This window comes from Cheilinus undulatus, linkage group 16 (genome assembly GCF_018320785.1).
Source record: "Cheilinus undulatus linkage group 16, ASM1832078v1, whole genome shotgun sequence".
Lineage (NCBI taxonomy): Eukaryota > Metazoa > Chordata > Actinopteri > Labriformes > Labridae > Cheilinus > Cheilinus undulatus.
The window spans coordinates 36,560,062-36,580,423 of record NC_054880.1 but is presented as its reverse complement, the minus strand read 5'-3'; the positions used below and the strand labels follow the sequence as shown (position 1 = coordinate 36,580,423).

The 20,362-nt window shown below is 40.4% G+C and overlaps 1 protein-coding gene across 3 annotated transcripts; it reads left to right on the top strand.

Moving 5' to 3' along the window:
* The first annotated feature begins 6,282 nt into the window (after positions 1 to 6,282).
* On the top strand, positions 6,283 to 19,448 carry sp4 (sp4 transcription factor). Of its 3 annotated transcripts, none has more exons than XM_041809153.1 (7): positions 6,283 to 6,868; positions 7,123 to 7,193; positions 8,049 to 8,408; positions 8,498 to 9,698; positions 10,028 to 10,226; positions 11,858 to 12,057; positions 17,226 to 19,448. In XM_041809153.1, the coding sequence occupies exons 1-7, from the start codon at positions 6,862 to 6,864 to the stop codon at positions 17,495 to 17,497; spliced, it is 2,310 nt and encodes a 769-aa protein (XP_041665087.1). In that variant the 5' UTR covers positions 6,283 to 6,861; the 3' UTR covers positions 17,498 to 19,448. The 3 variants fall into 3 exon arrangements, with proteins under 3 accessions (XP_041665087.1, XP_041665088.1, XP_041665086.1); XM_041809154.1 differs by having other exon boundaries at positions 8,492 to 9,698; positions 11,864 to 12,057; XM_041809152.1 differs by having other exon boundaries at positions 8,492 to 9,698.
* Positions 19,449 to 20,362: the final 914 nt, after the last annotated feature.

Here is a 20,362-nt window from a genome sequence, read left to right as displayed (position 1 = left end):
ATTTTCCATAATTTTCATCAAAATTTGGGGAAATTTTACATTTGTGGGAAATGTAAAAGATTTTTTAGGGGGAGTTCTTCAGAGTTTTGGGGAATTTGCTAAAAATCTCTCAGGAATTTACATGGGAATTTGTTGGAAACATTTTTTTTTTTGGCTATTTGATATTTTTTTTGGGGGGGTGACTTGAAATTTTGGGGAATGTCTTTGAAATTTTCAAGAATATTCATTTAAATATCAGGGAATTTGTTTCAAGGTATTTTCCATCATTTTTAGGTAACTTGGGGAAAGTAACTGTACATTTAAAAACATTGATAAGAAATGTCAGGGGGGATTTCCTTGAACATTTTCTGGAATTTACATGGATTTTTTTGTGGGGGAATTTTTATGCAACGTCTAGGCTAGGAGTAATCTTGAGGTTCTTTTTATGGAATACTTTAAAATACACGTTTAAGAATTTCACAGAAATTGTTGAAGTTGTTGGGATGTTTGGAGGGATTTGCCATCGTTTTCATTAAATTCGGGGGAATGTATTTTTAGAAACTGAATTTTTTCAGGGGAATTTGCTTTGAAATTTTCAAGGAATTTGCTTGAATTTTTCAGGAATTTACATGGAATTTTGTGGGGAAATTTTATGAGAATGTTTAGACTTCATGATAAAGTTCACTGAAAAATTTGGAGAACATCTGAGGTAATCTTGGAGTACTTTTTATGGGACACTGTAGAAAGTACTTAAGAATTTTCACAGAAATTTTAGGTAATTTCTTTAAAATTTTAAGGAAATTGTGTGTATTTTGTAAATTATTTTAGAACTTTTAGTGGTAAATTGTGTTCATGCTCATACGTCTTGTTTATTTTTCTATTTGCTCGTAAAATATACGATTTGTTGTGGCATTAATGCATTTTTCAAAGGGAAATAGTAAAGTGAAGAATGTCCAGGTGAGGTTTTCTTTCTTTCTTACTCTGTTCTTTCACCCCTGTGTTATAGATAATATTTGTCTTTTTCTGTATTTATGTTATTTTGCTACTGGAAAATAAAAAAAAAACAGTCCTTGTGGTCCATCATGAAAATGACTCCCATGACTGACGCTGTTTATCACTGACTGACTGACAAACTTCCAGCACGTGCAGTTATGAAGCTCCGGCTGGTAAATGGCGCCATCTAGTGGCCACTACTGCAAACAACTTCTAACAACCAGTGTGACTTTCCTCACATGAAAGGGTTAGTTTTTTATTTACCATTTCATATCCAAGTTTCCTTCTGCTCTTCTCTGACTTTTGTCTCCTATGTGAGCTAATTGCTAATGTAGCTTACCATTCTGGATGATTTACGCAGATTTTCACGACAACAAACAGTTTTACAGCACTGAATATTAAAAACAAGCTTTCTAAATGAATGTACGGTGTGGTTATCTCTCACGGACGATAGCTTTCTCTCCTCAACACCACCTTTCATCACAAGCACACAACCACCACAGTCAGACTCAAACAGACAACAACCCTTCTTCAGACCAGACCCCGTTGCCTAGCAACATCCTGCCGAGTGGCCCAGGGGGCGGGAACAAGGCGCGCGGCTTCCACAGTAATTACAGTGCATGTGATTGTATATGTGTGTTTGTGGGTCAGCCCAGGTGTGCCTGGTTGTCTGTAGTTTGGCTGTGAGCACGTTTAGAGTACAGACAACATCAGCACTGAAACAGAGAGATCACTACAGGAGAGTAGGTTTACTGTATAGTCCAGGAACTGTTACCCTATAGATCCAAAACCTCCTGACACCTGAGTTTTAGTTGAATATTTTTTTTTTTATTTCTCCCTCTTATTAAGGATAAGTAGGAGCTGATCAGTTTAAAACCTCAAGTAGTTTTTTTATATCATAAATGATGTCCAGGTCCTGTTTCTGCAGAAAATAAAGACCTCGATCGGTTTTAGAACAGGTGTTCAGGCTGTTATGGGGGTTTTCAGTTCGTCAGGACTGGTTTCAGTTATTGAGAGAGGGACAGGGGAGTCATTTTAATGATGGACCACAAGGACTGGTAAAGGCCAAGCATCAACAACACTTCCACTAAAGTTCTAAATGTCTTTGAAATGTTCCTCGACATCCCTTAAAAATTTCCCCACAGAATTCTTTGGAATTTCCAGAAAAGAATCAAGAAAATCCCCCTTACGATTGTCTATTAAATTCTTAAAAATGTACAAATAAATTCCCCAAAATTGCTTGAAAACATGGGAAATACTTTCAAACATTAAAATTCAAAGAAATCACCTAAAATTTTGGTTAAAAATGTCTTAAACATTACTATCATCCCACAAAAGTACTTTAACATTCATTTTAATATTCCCCAAATGTTTCAGTGAAAACGTATCATACAGCCTAAACAATCCAATAAAATTCCCCCCTGAATTGCTACATGTTTCAAGCAAATTCCCCAAAATTTACAAATAAATTCCCCCAAAATACAAAAAAAAAAAAAAATAATAATAATAATAATACATTCAAACATCCAAACAAATTCTTTGATATTTTGATGAATATTCTGGAAATTTTTAAAAAGACATCACCCACAATTCCCAATAAATCTCCACAAAATTTAGAGATAAATTTCTCAAATTTCCATGAAAATGCTTGATAAATTATATTGTACATTTTCCTCCAAAGAATGCAAATCAAATTCCGAATAAATTTCCCAAATTTCCATCAAAATGCCACCTGAAACACAAACTTATCCCCAAAAATTTCCATGAAAATTTTTAACCCAGTATTACAAGCAAATTACCTGAACTTTCATGGACATTTTATCAAAAAAAATTCCAACAGCAGAAATGATCACTATGTTGTAGGAAAGCCAAACTATACTGTCCTTATATGCAGAGTCTTGGAGGTTTTAAGCCCTCAGGTAAGAAGAAGGCTGACTTCAAACTTAGTAATTCTTGACTGTTTGACTTTAATGTCAGTGCCAGACTACTTTAGCCACCACCTTTGCTTTGTCTGACAGCCTCTAAGCCTCAGTATTTCCCCACAGTGCCATGGGCATATCCTCAGTAGGCTGCCTGCTAATGATGTTTTCTGCTTGGTGAACCAGCGCTGTGACTCCACTCAGCTAAAGTCACTCAGCTCAGGGAGAGTTGTTCTAAAGGAGAGGAGGAGAAACCAGTGTCTGAGAGTGAAGCCTACTAAATCAGCAGTCACCCTGTCTGCTGATATGAACTGAACACAACTGCCATTCAAGAGAGTGAAAGACATTTTGGTGTGTGGGTGGGATACACGACTTCTGTTCCAGACTGTTACGCAAACTCCCGACAAATGACTCCTCTCTGTAGGCCTAATGTTTGCTGTTGCTCATCCTTTTCTAACAACGATTCAGAATTTGACTTGAATGCTCTCCAAATGCATTTATTGGCAGAGTAGTTTTCCAAATAATAATTACTCTGTCTCCTCCAGGCCATCTCATCGGTGTCCTGGTCCAGCTTCTCTGAACTATACTCCTCATCTGATCCAGTATCACTCATCATCACTGCCACCAGTGTCTAGACTCCATAGAGGGGATCCTATCCTGCCGATTGCCTCACTACCCTCCAAGTACATGATGTTATCATGATGGAGTCTAATCTTCAAAGACATTGCACCTCCCTTTCATCAAATTTGAAAATAAATAACTGTTCGCTCATATCCAAGTCTCCTGATTGAACTGGCTTTGGATTGACTGGTGACACTCCATTAAACATTTGACTATGCCACCTTCCTCCTGTTTTTAAGAATATATCAGTGTCTTCAGAGACATTGATGCTACTAGGACAGAGTTTACAAGGGGACAAAGTAGGTTTACAGAGATTAACAACTTTGCTGATGCCTCAGTGGCAGTGGCCATTCATTTAACATTGTGGACCCCAAAAAACTTACCAAGTGGTTTTAATGCATCTGAAAGCAAAGCATGCCAATCAGTGCTAGTAGTCTCACAATTAGTGAAATGAGGATCATTTGAGGGCAGTGAAAGTGTCTTAGTGAGTGTAGTATAACAACACCTGTGTCTAGAAGGTCCAGTCACTGGGTAATGAGTATTCCTGGCTACCATTACACCATGAAGACAAAAGAACACTCCAAGCAACTCAGAGAAAAGGTTATTGCAAGTATAAGTTGGGATGGGTACAAAAAAAAAAATCCAAGGCACTGAACATCAATCCATCATCAAGAAATGGAAGGAATATGGCACGTGTTCGTCTGCCTAGATCAGTCCATCCTCACAATCTGAGTGACTCTACAGAAAGGAGACTAAAGAGAGAGACCACCAGGACACCTGTGACTACTCTGAAGGAGTTACAAACTTCAGCAGCTGAGATGGGAGAGACTCTGCATACAACAACTGTTGGCCAGGTTCTTCATCTGTCAAAGCTTTATGGGAGAGTGGCAAAGAGAAGAGACCAGTGTTAATTATTAATATTAAAATAAAGACTTTAGCCTACTATAATAAAGACCAGTGTTAATCAGTACAGTAAATAGATTAAATTAAATCAGTAATTTGGATGGTGAGTAGGTTCATTAATGCAGAAAAGCATATGAAGTGAGACATTTTACCACAGAGAGCCTTCCTATAGCATTTGAGTTAAAGCAAATAGATTAATTATAACAGCATTTGAGTATAGTAAAAGATTAAATTATTAATTAGTACAGTTAATACATTAATTAGTGCAAATATGCATATGGAGTGAGGCATATTACCACAGAGAGCCCTATAACAGTGCTTGAGCTACAGTGTATAGATTATTTACTTGCAGCATTGGAGTACAATAATTAGATTACATTAAATTGGAAACTAGTATGGTAAGTTCATTGATTCGTGCAAATGCATATGAAGTAAGGCATTTTACTACAGAGAGCACTTCTTTAGCATTTGTGTTACAGTAAATAGATAAGTTACATAAGGTTTTTAAGTGTGGTAAATAAATTAAATTAGTAATAAGTATGGTAAATAGCTAAATTATGAATTATTACAATAAATAGATTAATTTGTGCAAATGTGCATATGGAGTGAGGCATTTTACCACAGAGAGCCCTCCTACAGCATTTGAGTTATAGTGAATGGATTCATTATTGTAGCATTTGAGTACAGTAAACAGATTACGTGAAATTAGAAATGAGTATGGTAAGTACATAAATAACTGCAAATGTGCAAATGAAGTAAGGCATTTTACCACAGAGGACTTACTTTACAGTTAATAGATTTAGAGCTTACAGCATGTGAGTGTGGTAAATAGATGATTAATATGAATATGAATTAGTACATTAAATAGATTAATTAGTGCAAACGTGCATATGGAGTGAGGCATTTTTTTTTACCACAGAGAGCCTCCTTACAGCATTTGAGTTATAGTGAATTGAGTATTGAATAAGTATTTAAGTGCGGTAAATAGGTTAAATTAGTAAAAAGTATGGTAAATAGATAAATTATGAATTATTACAATAAATAGATTAATAAGTGCAAATATGCATATGTATATGGAGTGAGGCATTTTTACCACAGAGAGCCTCCTTACAGCATTTGAGTTATAGTGAATTGACAAATAAGTATTTAAGTGTGGTAAATAGGTTAAATTAGTAAAAAGTATGGTAAATAGATAAATTGTGAATTATGATAAATAGATTAATAAGTGCAAATATGTATATGAAGTGAGGCATTTTACCACAGAGGGCCATCTTAAATTATTTACAGTGTTGAGTTACAGTGAGTAGTGATCACCACTGGATCTACTACTATTATTACTACTAATTATAATAGTAATTTTTAAAACTGTCTCTCAATCTCCCTTTTAGAAAAACTCATTTCTAATGACCACTGTTTGTTGAAGGGAGCAGGTGTTGGTATTTAAAAATAATACAGGACATTTAATTTCGCCATTTTACCACAACAGTAGACTTTATTCAGCCTATCATTTGTTTTTCCCCCCAAAGAAATAGAGATGAGCCGTAGTGAATCTTTATAGCTTCCTCGTTCTCTCACTCCGACTGTCACCCTGTGACACCACGGTACACGGAGAGTGGAAACAAACACACATACACTCACGCCTCCTTTTCCCGTTCGCCCAACCCCCCACAGCACAGAAGTCACCGCCCTTCCCTCTCGCTCTCACACCAACATGACTACTAAACAGCCCCGTTCTAACCGCCCGACGCGCCAGAGCATCATGGGAGGTGTAGTCCCGGCCGCCCAATCCAGTTCGAGAAGGCAGGGCCTTAGCAAAATACAACTCCCATCTCGACCCTCGCACGCCGAGCACTGTCGTCCAATCTGAATAAGTGGGAGGAGCGCGTCCGCCCACAAAGCCACATCTATCTCCGTTTCTCCCCTTTTAAAAAAATCACGAAAATAACGGAATACGCGAAAAATACAAACAGTGGTGACGGGTTGATTTCGGTGCACGACGGACGGCGACGAGGCGTCCCCGCGTCGTGCTGCGAGAGAAAGGTTGGCGCCAGGCAGGAGCAGCGGAGAGGGTGTTGTCCTGATGCTTAAATGGAAGTGGGTGGGCCTCTACGGTCACACACTGCCAACTTCTCTGTGGAGATCATTCTGACAAGCGCTCGTTTTCTCCTTTATGGACTGCTTATCCGGTGAAAGAGACCTACGACACAGGGCTGCGAGGGGGCCAGCGGGCCGGGGACGGTCGCTGGGTTGTCCGTTATCTCCCTCATTGTGGGCTGCTTGATTGTGCCTGCGCTTGGCACCGCCCTTCCTGGCCGGTGGGTGGTTTCGTCAAACGGGCAGATCCGACACGGCCCAGCGCCGAACATATAGGCCGTCCTCCGCCTCCGTACCCGGCCGGCCTTCTACCGTGAACTACACCCTCTCCCTCTCGGTATATTAATGCGTTATGAGTGGTAGGTACCCTCCCCCCTCTCCGTCTCCACCCCTCTCTCTCTGTCTGACAGATAGGAGGCTACATCCCCTTTGATATTGATGATAAGGTTACCTCTGCTTTCACTGATCATCTTTCTTATCATACATCTGCACTTTTTTCCACTCTGCATAGCATCTTCATGGCTGTGACTCATACTGGAACTTTGCACTATTCAAGCATGTGATGATGATGATATAACTGGGAATATTTTTACATTTGACTCTCCTCTCGCAGACTCGAAGAAGGAATCATCTGGAACTGAAGGAGGGAAAGCATCTAAAAAGGGGAAAAGTTCTGGATCACAGGTAAAAGACATGAGAGTTTATAACAGTTCATTACTTTTGCTTTGCCTGGAGGCCAAAATATGTACTGCCTCCCCTCCTAGCCAGAGCAGACACCTCTGGGGGCGTTTCTCTGGTGAATTCCACTTCCTGCTTCTGTGCAGCCCTGCTGAGAACCAGCCTAGAGATTCTTGAATAGGCTTTACACGGCTGTCACACTTCAGCCACTGTACTTTTGATTTGTCTGTTTGAATTAAGGTCAAATCGGTTTAATTCTGTGTATGTATTTGTTTAAAAATCAGCCGCATGGCTCTCCATTTGGCTATATTAATCTTCTCGTGGTTGTGTTTCATTTAAGCCACAAATTAAACACATAATAAACATTTATGACAGCCATTGTTGCTCTTATTCCACACTATTGTGGCACCATCAAGGCTGTTTGCACACAAGGTTTAGAGGTGTATAGCATTAAAAATTTGCCTGCGACCTAGTTCCTTTGAAAGGGAGGAGAGCGAGAGAAGGCGGCATTTTCTTCCAGTGTTCTGAGAAAAGAGAAATGTGGTTCTCACACGCCCACCCACTCGCTTCCTGTAATACCGCCCACTTCCACTGACAGCTCTCTCTCTCTCTTTCTCTCAGCTTTTTTGTTTCTTTTTTTTCTGCACCATGTTTCTCTCCACCCCTCGCTCTTTTACTATTTCTCCTCTTTGTTTCCACTGGTGCACACTGTGATGGTGCTTCATAATATCTGCCCATCTTTTTTACTTCTGCGCTCCTCTTACCCAGACTGGCTTCTCCTCCTCCTCCTGTCACTCCTTTCTCTCTCCTCCCCTCTCTTCCACATCACCTCCACCCTCTCCTCTGCCGTGTCGCCTCCAGGATTCCTCACAGCCCTCTCCGTTGGCTCTGCTTGCTGCAACCTGCAGTAAGATCGGAGGGCAGGGGGGAACTGAGGGGGCCCAGGCCCACACGGGGGCCCAACAGATCCAGGTCCAGGCGGGTCAGATCCAGCTGCAGGCAGGTCAGCTGCAGGGTCAGATAGTGGTGGACACAGCTGGAGGCCAGGCTCTGGTGCCCCAGCAGCTGGAATTGGTCCCTGCTCAGTTCACAGGAAACGGCTGGCAGATCATCACAACAGCGCCTACCATGGCCAAGGAGACCACCAATCAACCTGTAGCTGTAACCGTGGCAACCACCTTGGCCAATGACAGCTCACCTGGAGGACGGAAGGTGAAGGAGGTAGGAAAGTAGCAGGTTTATGTTAATACTTCTTGTGTGCTGTCTTTTAGTGTTTGTTTTCATTGCCCCTGTCCTGTTGGCAGGTGAAGCCAGTGGGTGGGACCAACAGTGTTGCAGCCAATCAACAACAGCAGCAGTTCCAGATTATCCAGGTTCAGAACCTGCCCAATGCCGGGGGCGGGGTCCAGTATCAGGTCATCCCTCACCTGCAGACTGCAGATGGACAACAGATCCATATCAGCCCAGCTCAAACAGCCTCCATTGGGGGTCTACCAGAGCAGGTTCAGCTCATCCAGACCCCCAGTCCAAGCCAGCCCCAGACCATTCTCCAGCCAGCCAACCAGCAAGCCATCCTGACGAGTACAGCCAATCAGACGGTCCCACTGCAGATCCGTCCTGCACAGTCTTTCCCATTGCAGCTGCAGACTCTGCAGGGCTCCCAGACTCCTGTTATGACCACTTTACCCATAAACCTCGGCGGTATGACGCTGGCTCTGCCTGTGATAAATAACGTCGGAGGGGGTGGGGCTGTACAGCTCATCCAATCAGCAGATGGCACATTCTCCGTTGCCAATGGCAACCAGCTAGTGACAACAGCAGTGACTGGTACAGCTCCTGCCACAACATCAGCTGGCTCCACAGTGGCTATAGCCGAAGGTGACAGCGTGTCTGATGGGACACAGGTGGTTTCTGCTTCATCAGAGGCCACACCAGCTGACACCCAGGTTCAGAGCAGTGAGGCGGACTCTCAGAACCAGAACCAGCCGAACGGGGTGCAGAACCAGACAGAAACAACAGGAACAATCCAGCAGGTGATCGTAGGCCAGGTGGGGCACCAGTTGGTGCAGCAGATCCAGCTGCAGCCTCAGACTCAGAGTCAGGCTCAGGCTCAGGGCCAGCAGCAACCTCAGCACATTCAGACCCTCCAGCTGGCCCCAGGACAAACCCTGCAGCCCATCCAAGCCTTCCAGAATCCAGCCCAGGTCCTTATTCGTACTCCGACCCTGTCCCCCTCTGGGCAGATCACCTGGCAGACGCTGCAGCTGCCTGGTGGAGTCTCCCTGCAGGGTGGCCTGGGGACAGCTGTGCCACAGCAGCTGACTTTGGCCCCGGTGGCTGGTGGGACGACAGTAGGGAGCGGAGGGCTGGTCTCCCTCAGCGGAGCCCCACTGACGCTAAGTGCAGCCCAAATCAACCCAGGGTCTGGGGTTCAGACGGTCAGCATCGCAGGGCTGGGCACTGCCGGGGTTCAGGTGCAGGGAGTCCCCCTCACCATAACTGGTCTACAGGGTGAGTGCGCACCAAGAGTTACTGTGTGAATATTTACTGACTGATCTATAACTGATTTATTCAATAATATCAATAGAAATGTGGCAGGAAGAGGAAGCTCTATGATCCTGAGAATATTTAAGCACCATCCAATCTTCCAGTATACAGTTGTGTGTGCTCTAAAGCCGGCTTTGTTTTGAATATACCATTATGTCCGTTCAATAGTGTGTCTGAAACTGCTCATGAACCTGAATGTAATTTTTTTCTATCACATAAATGCTCCAGAGATCCCATGAGCAATACATTGTTCATGTGTGGTTCACATTTTGTCTCTTTCCATCTCCTCTAAGGTCAACCACAGGGTCAGGATGGGGTTAAAGTTCAGTCATCTCCTGTAACGGTCACTGTCGGGAACGTGGCATCAGGCTCATCGATGAGTCCAGACCAGCTGGGCTCCGTACAGAGTTCTTCGGACCAGGAAGGACCGCCAAGCAAGCGCCTGCGTCGTGTCGCCTGCTCATGTCCAAACTGCAGGGACGGGGAGGGAAGGTATGACACATTAGAAACACAGACCGCCATTTGGAGGATGGAGAAACTACAATCAAACACACACACTTGAAGGGAATTACAGGATGAGCGTATTCCAATTTCCAGATCGAAATTACATTTAGCATTTGGTTTAATTGACAGGATTTGGAAAGGCACACACCTCTCTATGGAAGGCTGCAAAAAATTAAGGACAACCATCACTGCAGCCCTCCAGTGATCTTGGCTTTATGGCAGAGTGGCTACACAGAAGCCTCTCCTCAGTGCAAAAGACACGAAAGCTTGCTTGCAGTTTGCAAAACGCTCCATGTGAAAACCAAGTGGACTTTCATGTGTTTTGCACTGATGAGAGTCTTCCATCTATCCGCTCTGCCATAAAGCCCTGATCAGTAGAGGGCTGCAGTGATGGTTGTCCTTCTGGAATTTGGTCCCATCTCCACACAGGATCTCAGGAGCTCAGTCAGTGACCATCAGGTTCTTGGTCACCTCTCTTTCTAAGGCTCTTCTCCCCTGATTGCTCAGTTTGGCTGGGCGGCCAGCACTTGGAAGAGTCCTGGTTGTGCCAAATTTCTTCCATTTGAGAATTCTGGAGGCCACTGTGCTTTTGGGAACCTTTAGTGCAGCAGAAATGTTTCTGTAGCCTTCCCCAGATCTGTGCCTGTCAACAATCCTGTCTCTGAGCTCTGCAGGAAGTTCCTTTGACCTAATGTCTTGGTTTTTGCTCTGATATGCATTGTCAGCTGTGAGGCAGTCTGTAGAGAGGTGTGTGTCTCTTCAAATCATGTCCAGTCAGTTTGATTTAGCACAGATGGACTCGAATCAAGGTGTAGAAACATCTCAGCAATGAATGCACTGTACACTGGTGCTCTAAGGATTTGGGATCATGATTAAATGTTTCATCCTGTTGAAAATGGCCAAACTTTTCATAAAAGGAAAGGGACATAAATTTCACAAAGACCCTTGATAATTATAGTCAGTCTATTTTAATAGCTTCTCTGTGATTCTATACAGCTTCAGTATGTCTGTTTATTTGTAAATATATTTTTACTATACAAGCATTTATTTTAACTGGGATGTATTTAGAAATTCTGATTTTAAACTTAAATGTCAGAGGGATATTGTCAGAGCTAAATAGGATGACCTGTTTTTTATAAATGCACGCTCAGAGTTAAAAGTACAGTTAATTTGACTAATTTCCAAGGAAACTGGCTTTTGTCCATCAATGTTCTCTCTAAGTTTGCTTTTTTCCTCTGTTCACATTCAGACCCTGAAGTCAAAATAATTTTGTTATTACTGTGATTTTTCCGAAATAATCAATACATTTCATGTCATTGTGGGACAACTGGTTTGACAGATGGTCAGAATACAGTGCAGCTTGTATCACAAAGTGAGAGATCAGACCTCTCACCACCCAGCGTGTCACAGTGTAAGAGGCAGAATCACCCTAAAAATATGCAGAGGCCCGTCACATATATCTTTCCAGATTACTCATCAAATCCATTTTTTAAAAGTTTGACTAAATTAGTTTTTAGAGATTAAAACACACTTTATTTTTAATGTTTTATTGGAAACAAGTTGTTGTTAATATAAAACATACCCTCTAGACACCTTTGTAACTCAAGTGTCTGTTGCAGAAACAGCGGTGACCCCTCAAAGAAGAAACAGCACATCTGCCACATGGAGGGTTGCGGAAAGGTTTACGGCAAGACATCCCACCTGAGGGCTCACCTGCGCTGGCACACCGGTGAGAGACCGTTCGTCTGTAACTGGATCTTCTGTGGCAAGAGGTTCACCAGGAGCGACGAGCTGCAGAGACATAGGAGAACACATACAGGTAGGAGAGGACGGTGATGTGGTTCCCCCTGGTCATGCTGGCAGGGTATGGCTTTGGTTACAAATATGAGTACAGTTCTAAAGTGGATGTGGATGCCATGGATCATTTTGGTCATCATCAGTTAATCTTAAATTTATAAATCTGAGTAAATAATCCTAATCTGTCTACATGCCTGGACATCATTCTCTAAAGTGTTTGACTTGCAGAAGAAACCTGAAGGAAATTCGGTTTCCAAAGATGCATGACAAATGGTTTTAAAAAATAAATACACAAAACTCCTGAAATTTCAGGAAGTCATTACTGGGTTGAGTTGCATTTGTGAATGCAAAGAGTTTAAATCTTCACCCTGACTTTACCCAGAATTTTCCTGCCAGCCCCTTAATACATTTTCTGTGTGAGGTTGATTTGAGCTAATGTTAACCTGCCACGTCAGATAGACTGTTTCATAAATCCATCATATTAATATATATTTCACATTCATTTGGGCAACTTCCCATACAAAGCGTTTGGGAAGGGCAGGACTTTTCATAAAGGTAGCTGGAAGAACGTTCTGTCACATTTATAGTTGTAGACCGTAACCTTAGCTTGACAGTCAGGCGCTGCCGTAGTTTATGCATGGTGGATCAAACTCATCAAACCCAGGCTGGTTAGGACAAGAGTGTAAAAGTAGAGTATTCACCAAGAGAAGCTTTCAGTGTGGCTCTTTGCTTTCTGTTATAACCCGCAGCTGGTGTAAAGTAATTTGTTACATTCACGGCCTGACCAAAAATGTCAGCATACATAAATAACAATAAAAAATATATGATTCATATTTTTTCCAACTTTTGATTTACAAATTTTGATTTATTTGGGGAAATTAAAACCTTTAAATCCCAGTTTAAGTGCAAAACCCAGTTTTTTGTTATGTAAAAAAAAAACGCAAAATTAGGAAAAATTTGTTATAAACTGCATGCAAATTTGATTTTTTGAGGGGGATTAACACAGCCTTAAATATGTTAGTAATGAGCAACAACTTTGATTTTCATGCATTTTTTTAACTCAAAGATCAAAGATTTTAATTAATTGTTACACTTATATTGTTCAGGACCAAAAATGGATGCCGTACATAAATAGTTCAAAAAATAAAACACCTTTTTTTTGTTTTTGTACTGTAAAAAAAAAAAAAGTAAATATTTTTTTATATACTACATGCTCATTGGATTTCCTTGAAGGGGATCATCACAGCCTTGAATATGATATGAATGAGCAACAACAGTGATTTTTATTCATTTCTTTTTTTATTCAAGATTTTAATGAATTGTTACACTGAGTGTGTATGTGACCAAAAATGAATGCCATGCATATAGCAAAACAAAACAAAACTATCCTTTACATTTTTCTTTTTTTTCCCACTTTTTTACATTAATTTTTTCGATCAAAATCAGACCCGATCATAAATATGTATATTATACATTTTGGAATTTAATCCTTTAAATGCCAGTTCATGTGCAAAACTTTGATGTCTGTAATGCAAAAACACATAAAAAATATGTATATTAATCAGGGCTGTCAAAAAACTTAAATTATTAATTGGGCCAATCTCTTATTTCTGTAATTAATCGCGAATAACCACACCCTTTTCATCATATTTAAAATATTTTGGAATTTAATCTGTTTTTGTGCCTTGAATGTGTAAATAATGAACAACAACTTTATTTTTTTTTATACTTTTTTTAAAATGGGTGTCATACATAAATAGCCAAAATATCATCAATTTTTTTCTACTTTTTGCATTTTTTTTTTAATTAACTTAACCTGATCATGAATATCAAATATTGTTAATTTTGGGGGGAATTTTACCCTTTCAATAACAGTTTAAGTGAAAACATTTTTTTTTTTGTAATGTAAAAAAAAAAAAAAAACATTAAAAGACTGTTTGTTTTTTTAATTATACATACAGGTTGAATTTCCTTGAAAGGGGTTATCATGGGCTTGATAATATTAATAATGAGCAACAAGTTTGATTTTTATGCATTATTTGAATATTTTTCTTATTTTGAGATTTTAATCAGTTGGTACAACAGTTTCCAGGAAAAAAAGCATGGAATTTCCCCTCATGCTGAATATGGACAAATGGCTGACATTTGGAAATGAACAAAAAAAAAACTGCAAATTTGAGTTAATGGCTACAGAATAAAAGCCTCATATCATGTAATGCATGTTTCTTTTTTTTTTTATTTACTGTAATGACTGGGGAATCAGAAACTGTGGTTTTAATGGATTCAACAGGGCATTTTTGGTCACGAACACCCCGAGTGTGTGTAAAAAGTCTACAGAGCTCATTAATGACCCATTTAAGGTTCTGATATTAATATTTTATTGAAAAAAATCCCTACCCTCCAAAATGTATGTTGTCAGCATTAAAACAGAATAACAAAAAAAATAAAACATAAATGACCAAAAAACTGAAAAATGGCCTCAACACCCTCTATTGGTTAATAAATAATGTGGTCCAGTTCTTCTAAAAATGCTGCTTTACTATAGCTACATCAGAGCTTAATGCTACACCAGCAGCAGCCTCTGCTGTCAGCTTCCAGTACCCTGCCTGTAGCTACAACCATGTTCTCCTCAAACAACGCTGATTGGGCACAGATGTTGCAGATTGAAGCTCTGGTGAATGGATTTGCATGATGACAGACATGAAATCTGGCTGATCCATCTGCTTTGCAAGGTTAACCTTTGGTTAGGAACGCAGGAGGGAATACTCAGATGGTTCACTTCAAGCAGGTAGACGGGGATGAGGATCTTTATCAACATAAACAGTGTGATGTAGTGCAGCAGCTTCGCCCTTCTTTGCTTTCCACTTCTTCATTGGTATTGTAAATATGTCAGTTACATATAACTTGGAGTATAAGTTGCGTGGATGTATAAAATGCAGTCCATCTTTGTGCTGGTTTCAGAAGGTTTACTTTCTGTGTGATCATTTCCGTTGCAAAGACCACAACGTCTAGTCGCTTCTGTGAAGCTCTGCTGCTCTTTCTGTCATCATCCATGACTAATTTTCCTCCAGTCTAGTCTAATGTTTTCTTGATGTGAAGTTAAGATTTCGATAATTTTGAGTAACTACATTTACTCAAGAGCACAAAGAGTAGCTTAGTCAGCTAATGTTGGCTGTGTGAATAAATGTCAGAGATGTGATGCAGGCAGCTCTCGGCCACTTTCATTTTTTCAGAGTGGCTCTCAGATGAAGAAGGCTGGAGACCCTGGGCCAGACTCATGAAACCCACATCCACTGCTCACTTGTCTTTAATGTAGAGCCTTGTCAATCAAAGCAGCTCTCATCAAGGTTTATTTTAGCCCTGTCAAACTATTAAAGTTTCAATCGCAATAAATCAGAATTTCTGTAATAAATTGGAATTAAACCCACCTTTTTCCCATATTTTAAGAAACATTTTGGTTTCATGTGGACCCACGGGTGTCTGCAGGTCTTAAAAAGTATTAAAAGCTGATAAAAGTTGATTCAGCAAAAATTCAAACTTTTAAAAGTCTTAGATACAAGACTTTAAGGTCTTTTTTACTGTTTTTATATAGCTTATTCATATAAGACATTGTAGGGTATTTTTTGCGCTTTGATTTTTATATTTAATCACACCTGAAACTTTTTGTCAGATCTGACCTGAATTCTTCCCAGACTGATGGAGATAGATTATTGACATAAATACATTTCATTGCGCTAGCGATGGCTGATCAGCTTCAACAGTAAAGTAATGCTTTAAAATCTGAATTCAGGATTACAAGTGTCCTGAAATTGGCAATCTTACCTTGTATTTTGTCTTAAAACCTTGTTGTAGGCTGTTTGACTTGTTAGTTTTAGCCACAGTGCTTGTGATTGGGCATTCCTTGATTGTAGTGTAGGTTCTTTGCAGATGACGTCATGCAGCAGTGGAGAACTCCCCTGGGGGGCAAGTAGTGATTTCTGCATACAAACTACCAAAAACGTCATGTTTTGAGCTTTTTAGGACTTTGCCAAAGGTTCGAAGTGCGAATATATAAATATTATTCATTCTTAAGCTACTTTAGTGTCCTGAAAGTTGTGAAATATTCAAGCAAAAATAAAAATTAAAAGTTTCAAAACTCACAGAGAAAAGGCAGCAGGGAGGAATTCTCTAAAGCCTCAACAAGTGGGGTCACACAATGCTCCGTATGGTCCGGTTTGTTTGTCATGGTTTAGTTCATAAAACTCTGATCTTACCCTTCAACCTCCAGTCTCACTCATGTGACAGGAAATCTTTTTAGAGATCCAGCTCATTTGGCTCAGCTCAGTAAAACTGGTTCTTTTGCTCCCAACGCTCTTCATTTGGTACCAGTTTGACTTTTTAAATGTGAACTGAATAATGACAAAGGATGGAGGAAAGGAAACTGGCAGTCACACAGAAGCTAACTACCGCAGCTAACATAAATGTGCTGTTTCGTAGAACAGGCTTGCCAGTTTGTGAAAAAACGAGGATTTTTCTATGTTAAAGGGGCTCAGCTAGCCTCTTAGCTCAGTACTAGACTCATCTAGACTCTTGTCTCCCTTTATCTGGCGACATTACACGTTAGGAGGTCTGCAGTAAGATGTGATACTGATAGCCTCCCTGCCAGGTAAATCTGTTAAACTGTGGTAAAATCCTTTTTTGTAAAGTGTACTGATAGTATTCAATATATCAAGAAATGTTCTGATGATAATTGCAGTGTACAGGTCCGTTCAGAGCTATAAAGTACTAACTTTTCTCTGTTATTCTTAATGGCTGTTCCCACTTTCTGACCCCCAACGGACATTGGGAATCATGTGATTACAAACAACCTATAACTGCTGTAAAAATAAGACCTTCCATTTATCTACCTTATAGTATCAGGTCTTTTTTCTTATAGTCTAAACTTGAAATGCTCTAAGAAAGCTTCATTTGCATACCATAATAAAAATACCTCTAATATTTTCTATTCTTTTGGTCACATTTTTGTCTTATCAGCACAAAACATACATAAGTGTCTTTAAGGTAACGCTTATGCACAGGCCTTAAAAAGTATAGAAAATATAATGCCAGATTTTCTGTATATTTATCCTGGGTGCCAAACAGGTGCAAACCAAAGCCCATCTGAATGTAGAAAGTTGTTTTTTACATTTGTCTCTACATGTTTGTCTTTAGGAGAAAAGCGTTTCGAGTGTCCTGAATGCTCGAAGCGCTTCATGCGCAGCGACCACCTCTCCAAGCACATCAAGACCCACCAGAACAAGAAGGGTGGGGCTGCCGTGGCAATCATCACCACTGATGACATGGAGGAAGACGCACCCGTAGGCCTGGGCGCCATCCCTCAGATTGTCACCGTGGCGACACTCTCACGTGACTCTGACCCTGCCACACCCACCACCTCTAATCACATGGAGGAAGAGGAGGAGGAAGAGGAGGAGTTTGAATAGGCTGGAGGCTTCTGTCTCTGTTGAAGGCTGACTTCCTGTTTTTTTGGGAGTCTTTGCATGGACCGTAAAGGTGACAACCTTTGTTTTTTATTTTTAATTTGACATCATTTAAAAAATGTTCTTTGATGAAAGGACTCAGAAGAGACGGGATCATGCAATGAAGAGAAAGCGTAAAATATAAGCATCTAAAAAGAACTAACACTTATAATAAGAACTAAACTTAGTCTAATCTTGTGACAGATTAGTTTGGCATTTATAAAATAAATCTATGAGAAGTCCATTCCTGATGGAAGAGAGGAACAAAAGTGTGTCTAGATTAGCACAAGACAGGGGGACCTGCTGAATCAAACACCATCAAACATCAAGAGACATTTTCCTAATCGCAGAATCTTTCTCTATGCACAAAGTTGTGTTCCTGTTTCCTGTCAGACAGCGCTGAGGGTCAATCATCGAACAGGAGCCGTGGTAGAGCAGCGGCAGAGCAGAGGCAGTCTTGGGTCGGTGTATCAGGCATGTGTGTGTGCGTGTGTGAATGAGTGATTTGTATTCCCATGCTGTCATGGAGAGGATCTACCTAATGTGAGGTTTATTTATGGTTCAGGTGAAGTCCTCGGATCAGATTCAGGTGTCGAACCTTCGGAGACCAGTCTGTGGATAAACTGTTATTGAAAAGGAGAGTGGATGGTTCTAGAAAAACAGAAAAAGAATAGTAAAAAAAGCACATATGAGAAGATTTATAAATAATGCATTCCTATTGAGGCACAGTGGCCATGAAAAAAGGTTTCTATAGAGGAAAAAAACAATCTAGCTTTCTACAACTTTGTTTGTGTAGTGAAAGCAATACTTTAATGACAATCTTAGTGAAACCATGTTTACATTGTCAGGGGAAGTTTTCTCTGTTATAAAATAAGCCAAGGCGAGGGAGAACATCGAGAGCAGCGCTGTCGTTCAAACAAAAAAGCCAGTTACTTTGCAGGTACCACAGGGTGGCTTTAACATCGCAGCTTCAGTCCATCCTGTGTGGCTTCGTCTTTTTGTACTGATCCTTTAACATCCGATGGTACCTGGTGGATTCAGTGACAGCTTCGTCTGCACCTTCACTTTTGCTCTCTGTGCTCCTTCTCGACGTACGGCATTTGCCTTAACACAAGCTGTCGTACGGAGGGAGTGTCAGGTGGACGGTGGGCGGCGCACAGAGAGGGAAACGTGACCAGAGGGTGGGAGTGGGGCGGGTATTTAGCTCTGTGGATATTATGAGATGTGTTTGGTGGTGTTGCTCTGTGTTAGTTCAGTGCGTACATTCTTTTTCAATTTAAATAATTTTATTTGACAAAGTTTATCATTTGTTTAAAAAAATCCCCTCCCACAATGTTAACACACATGACCCCTGTGTGTTGGGCTAATTTATTATTTATCCTTAATTTGTATTTTTGCCTTTTGCTGGACTTGTATTTGTGTGCGTTGATTCTGAGGTTGTGTACAGCATGTTTCAGTTTTTTGCCGTAGTGCTGCTTCTTTTCTTCTTTACTCTCTGTGCTCAGATTTTCTTTTTCTACGTCTGACCATTGCTGTTCGCTTCTTCTTCTTCTCTTGCGCCATAACGTGTTTTTGAAGAAATAAAAAATAAAAGAAGAAGAAAGCAAAAAAAGGCTACTCTTGTTTAAAGTTGAAAAAGGTTGATACCAAACAAATTTAGATGTTTTTGGTAATATTTTGTGTGACAACCAACTCTTTTGTTTTCTTTGATATTTTGTAGTGACATCTCATTTGTAAATCTTTTTCTAAAAGATGTTTGTTCGTCTCCATGACATTTGATAATGGGTTTTTTGCCGGGTTAGCCTCAAAGGCTCCAGTTTGTTGATATTTTTAAAACTGGTTTGTACAAACGTCTTATGTCAATTTAAAAAAGGAAAAAAGATTAAATCGAGCAGAAAACGTTTGCCTGCGTAACACTTGACAATAAAGTGATTTAAAAATGACTTTATTTCTTCTCTGAGGTGTTTTTTTGGAGTCTAAATCAATTAGAAGGAAACCAATTACACAAATCACACAATCAAAAGCATCATTGTAATACTCTGGGGCTTTAAAAACAACCAATTTTCTTTTATTATCAAATGCAAACAAAAGAAGGAAAGCTTAGTGATGGAGAGGAGCTAGAGGGAGCCAGACAGGGAGGAAAGCAAAGCAGTTGAACTGAAATGATAAATAATTTATTTAAAAAATAACATGTAAAAGTTGGCTTTGTGAAATAGAAACATGCCACTATTGACAGGCAGAAATGCCAAAAAAACATAACAAAAACTAGAAAATAGAGAACCACAGCAGACGCTACCACACACTGCAGAGGAAATATTTGCCCCTTCCTGATTTTTTTTTTGCATTTTTGTCACATTTACACGTTTAAGATCATCACACAAAAATTTCATTATAAGACATACAGTACTGTGCAGAAGTTTTAGGCATGTTTGGGCCAAAATTTGAGGCTGAAGTAAGGCGTGTAATGGCGAGAAAGCCCACCTGAGGGCACCATCGGGCAGGAAGGAGGATTGACACAACCCAGGTCATAATCTGGATGTCTTTGCACATTTCCAAGAGCATGGGAAAATTATCTGATGAAAACAAAACAAAAACCACAGCTTTAGGGCAGTATTATGGGTAGATGTGGCACTTAAACATAGTTTAGGGTACTGTTAGGGCGGGTAGGAGGGTTGCCACAACCCCCTGGTTGTCGTGTGTATGTTCTAAACACCTGGAAACTGTTGGTGGTTGCTGGGCGTATTACCAGGGGTGCAAAGGCCCGGACAAAACTGCTGTTAAGCTCAACCTTGGCTGCTGAGCGACACACATACATGTCAAATGTGTTGA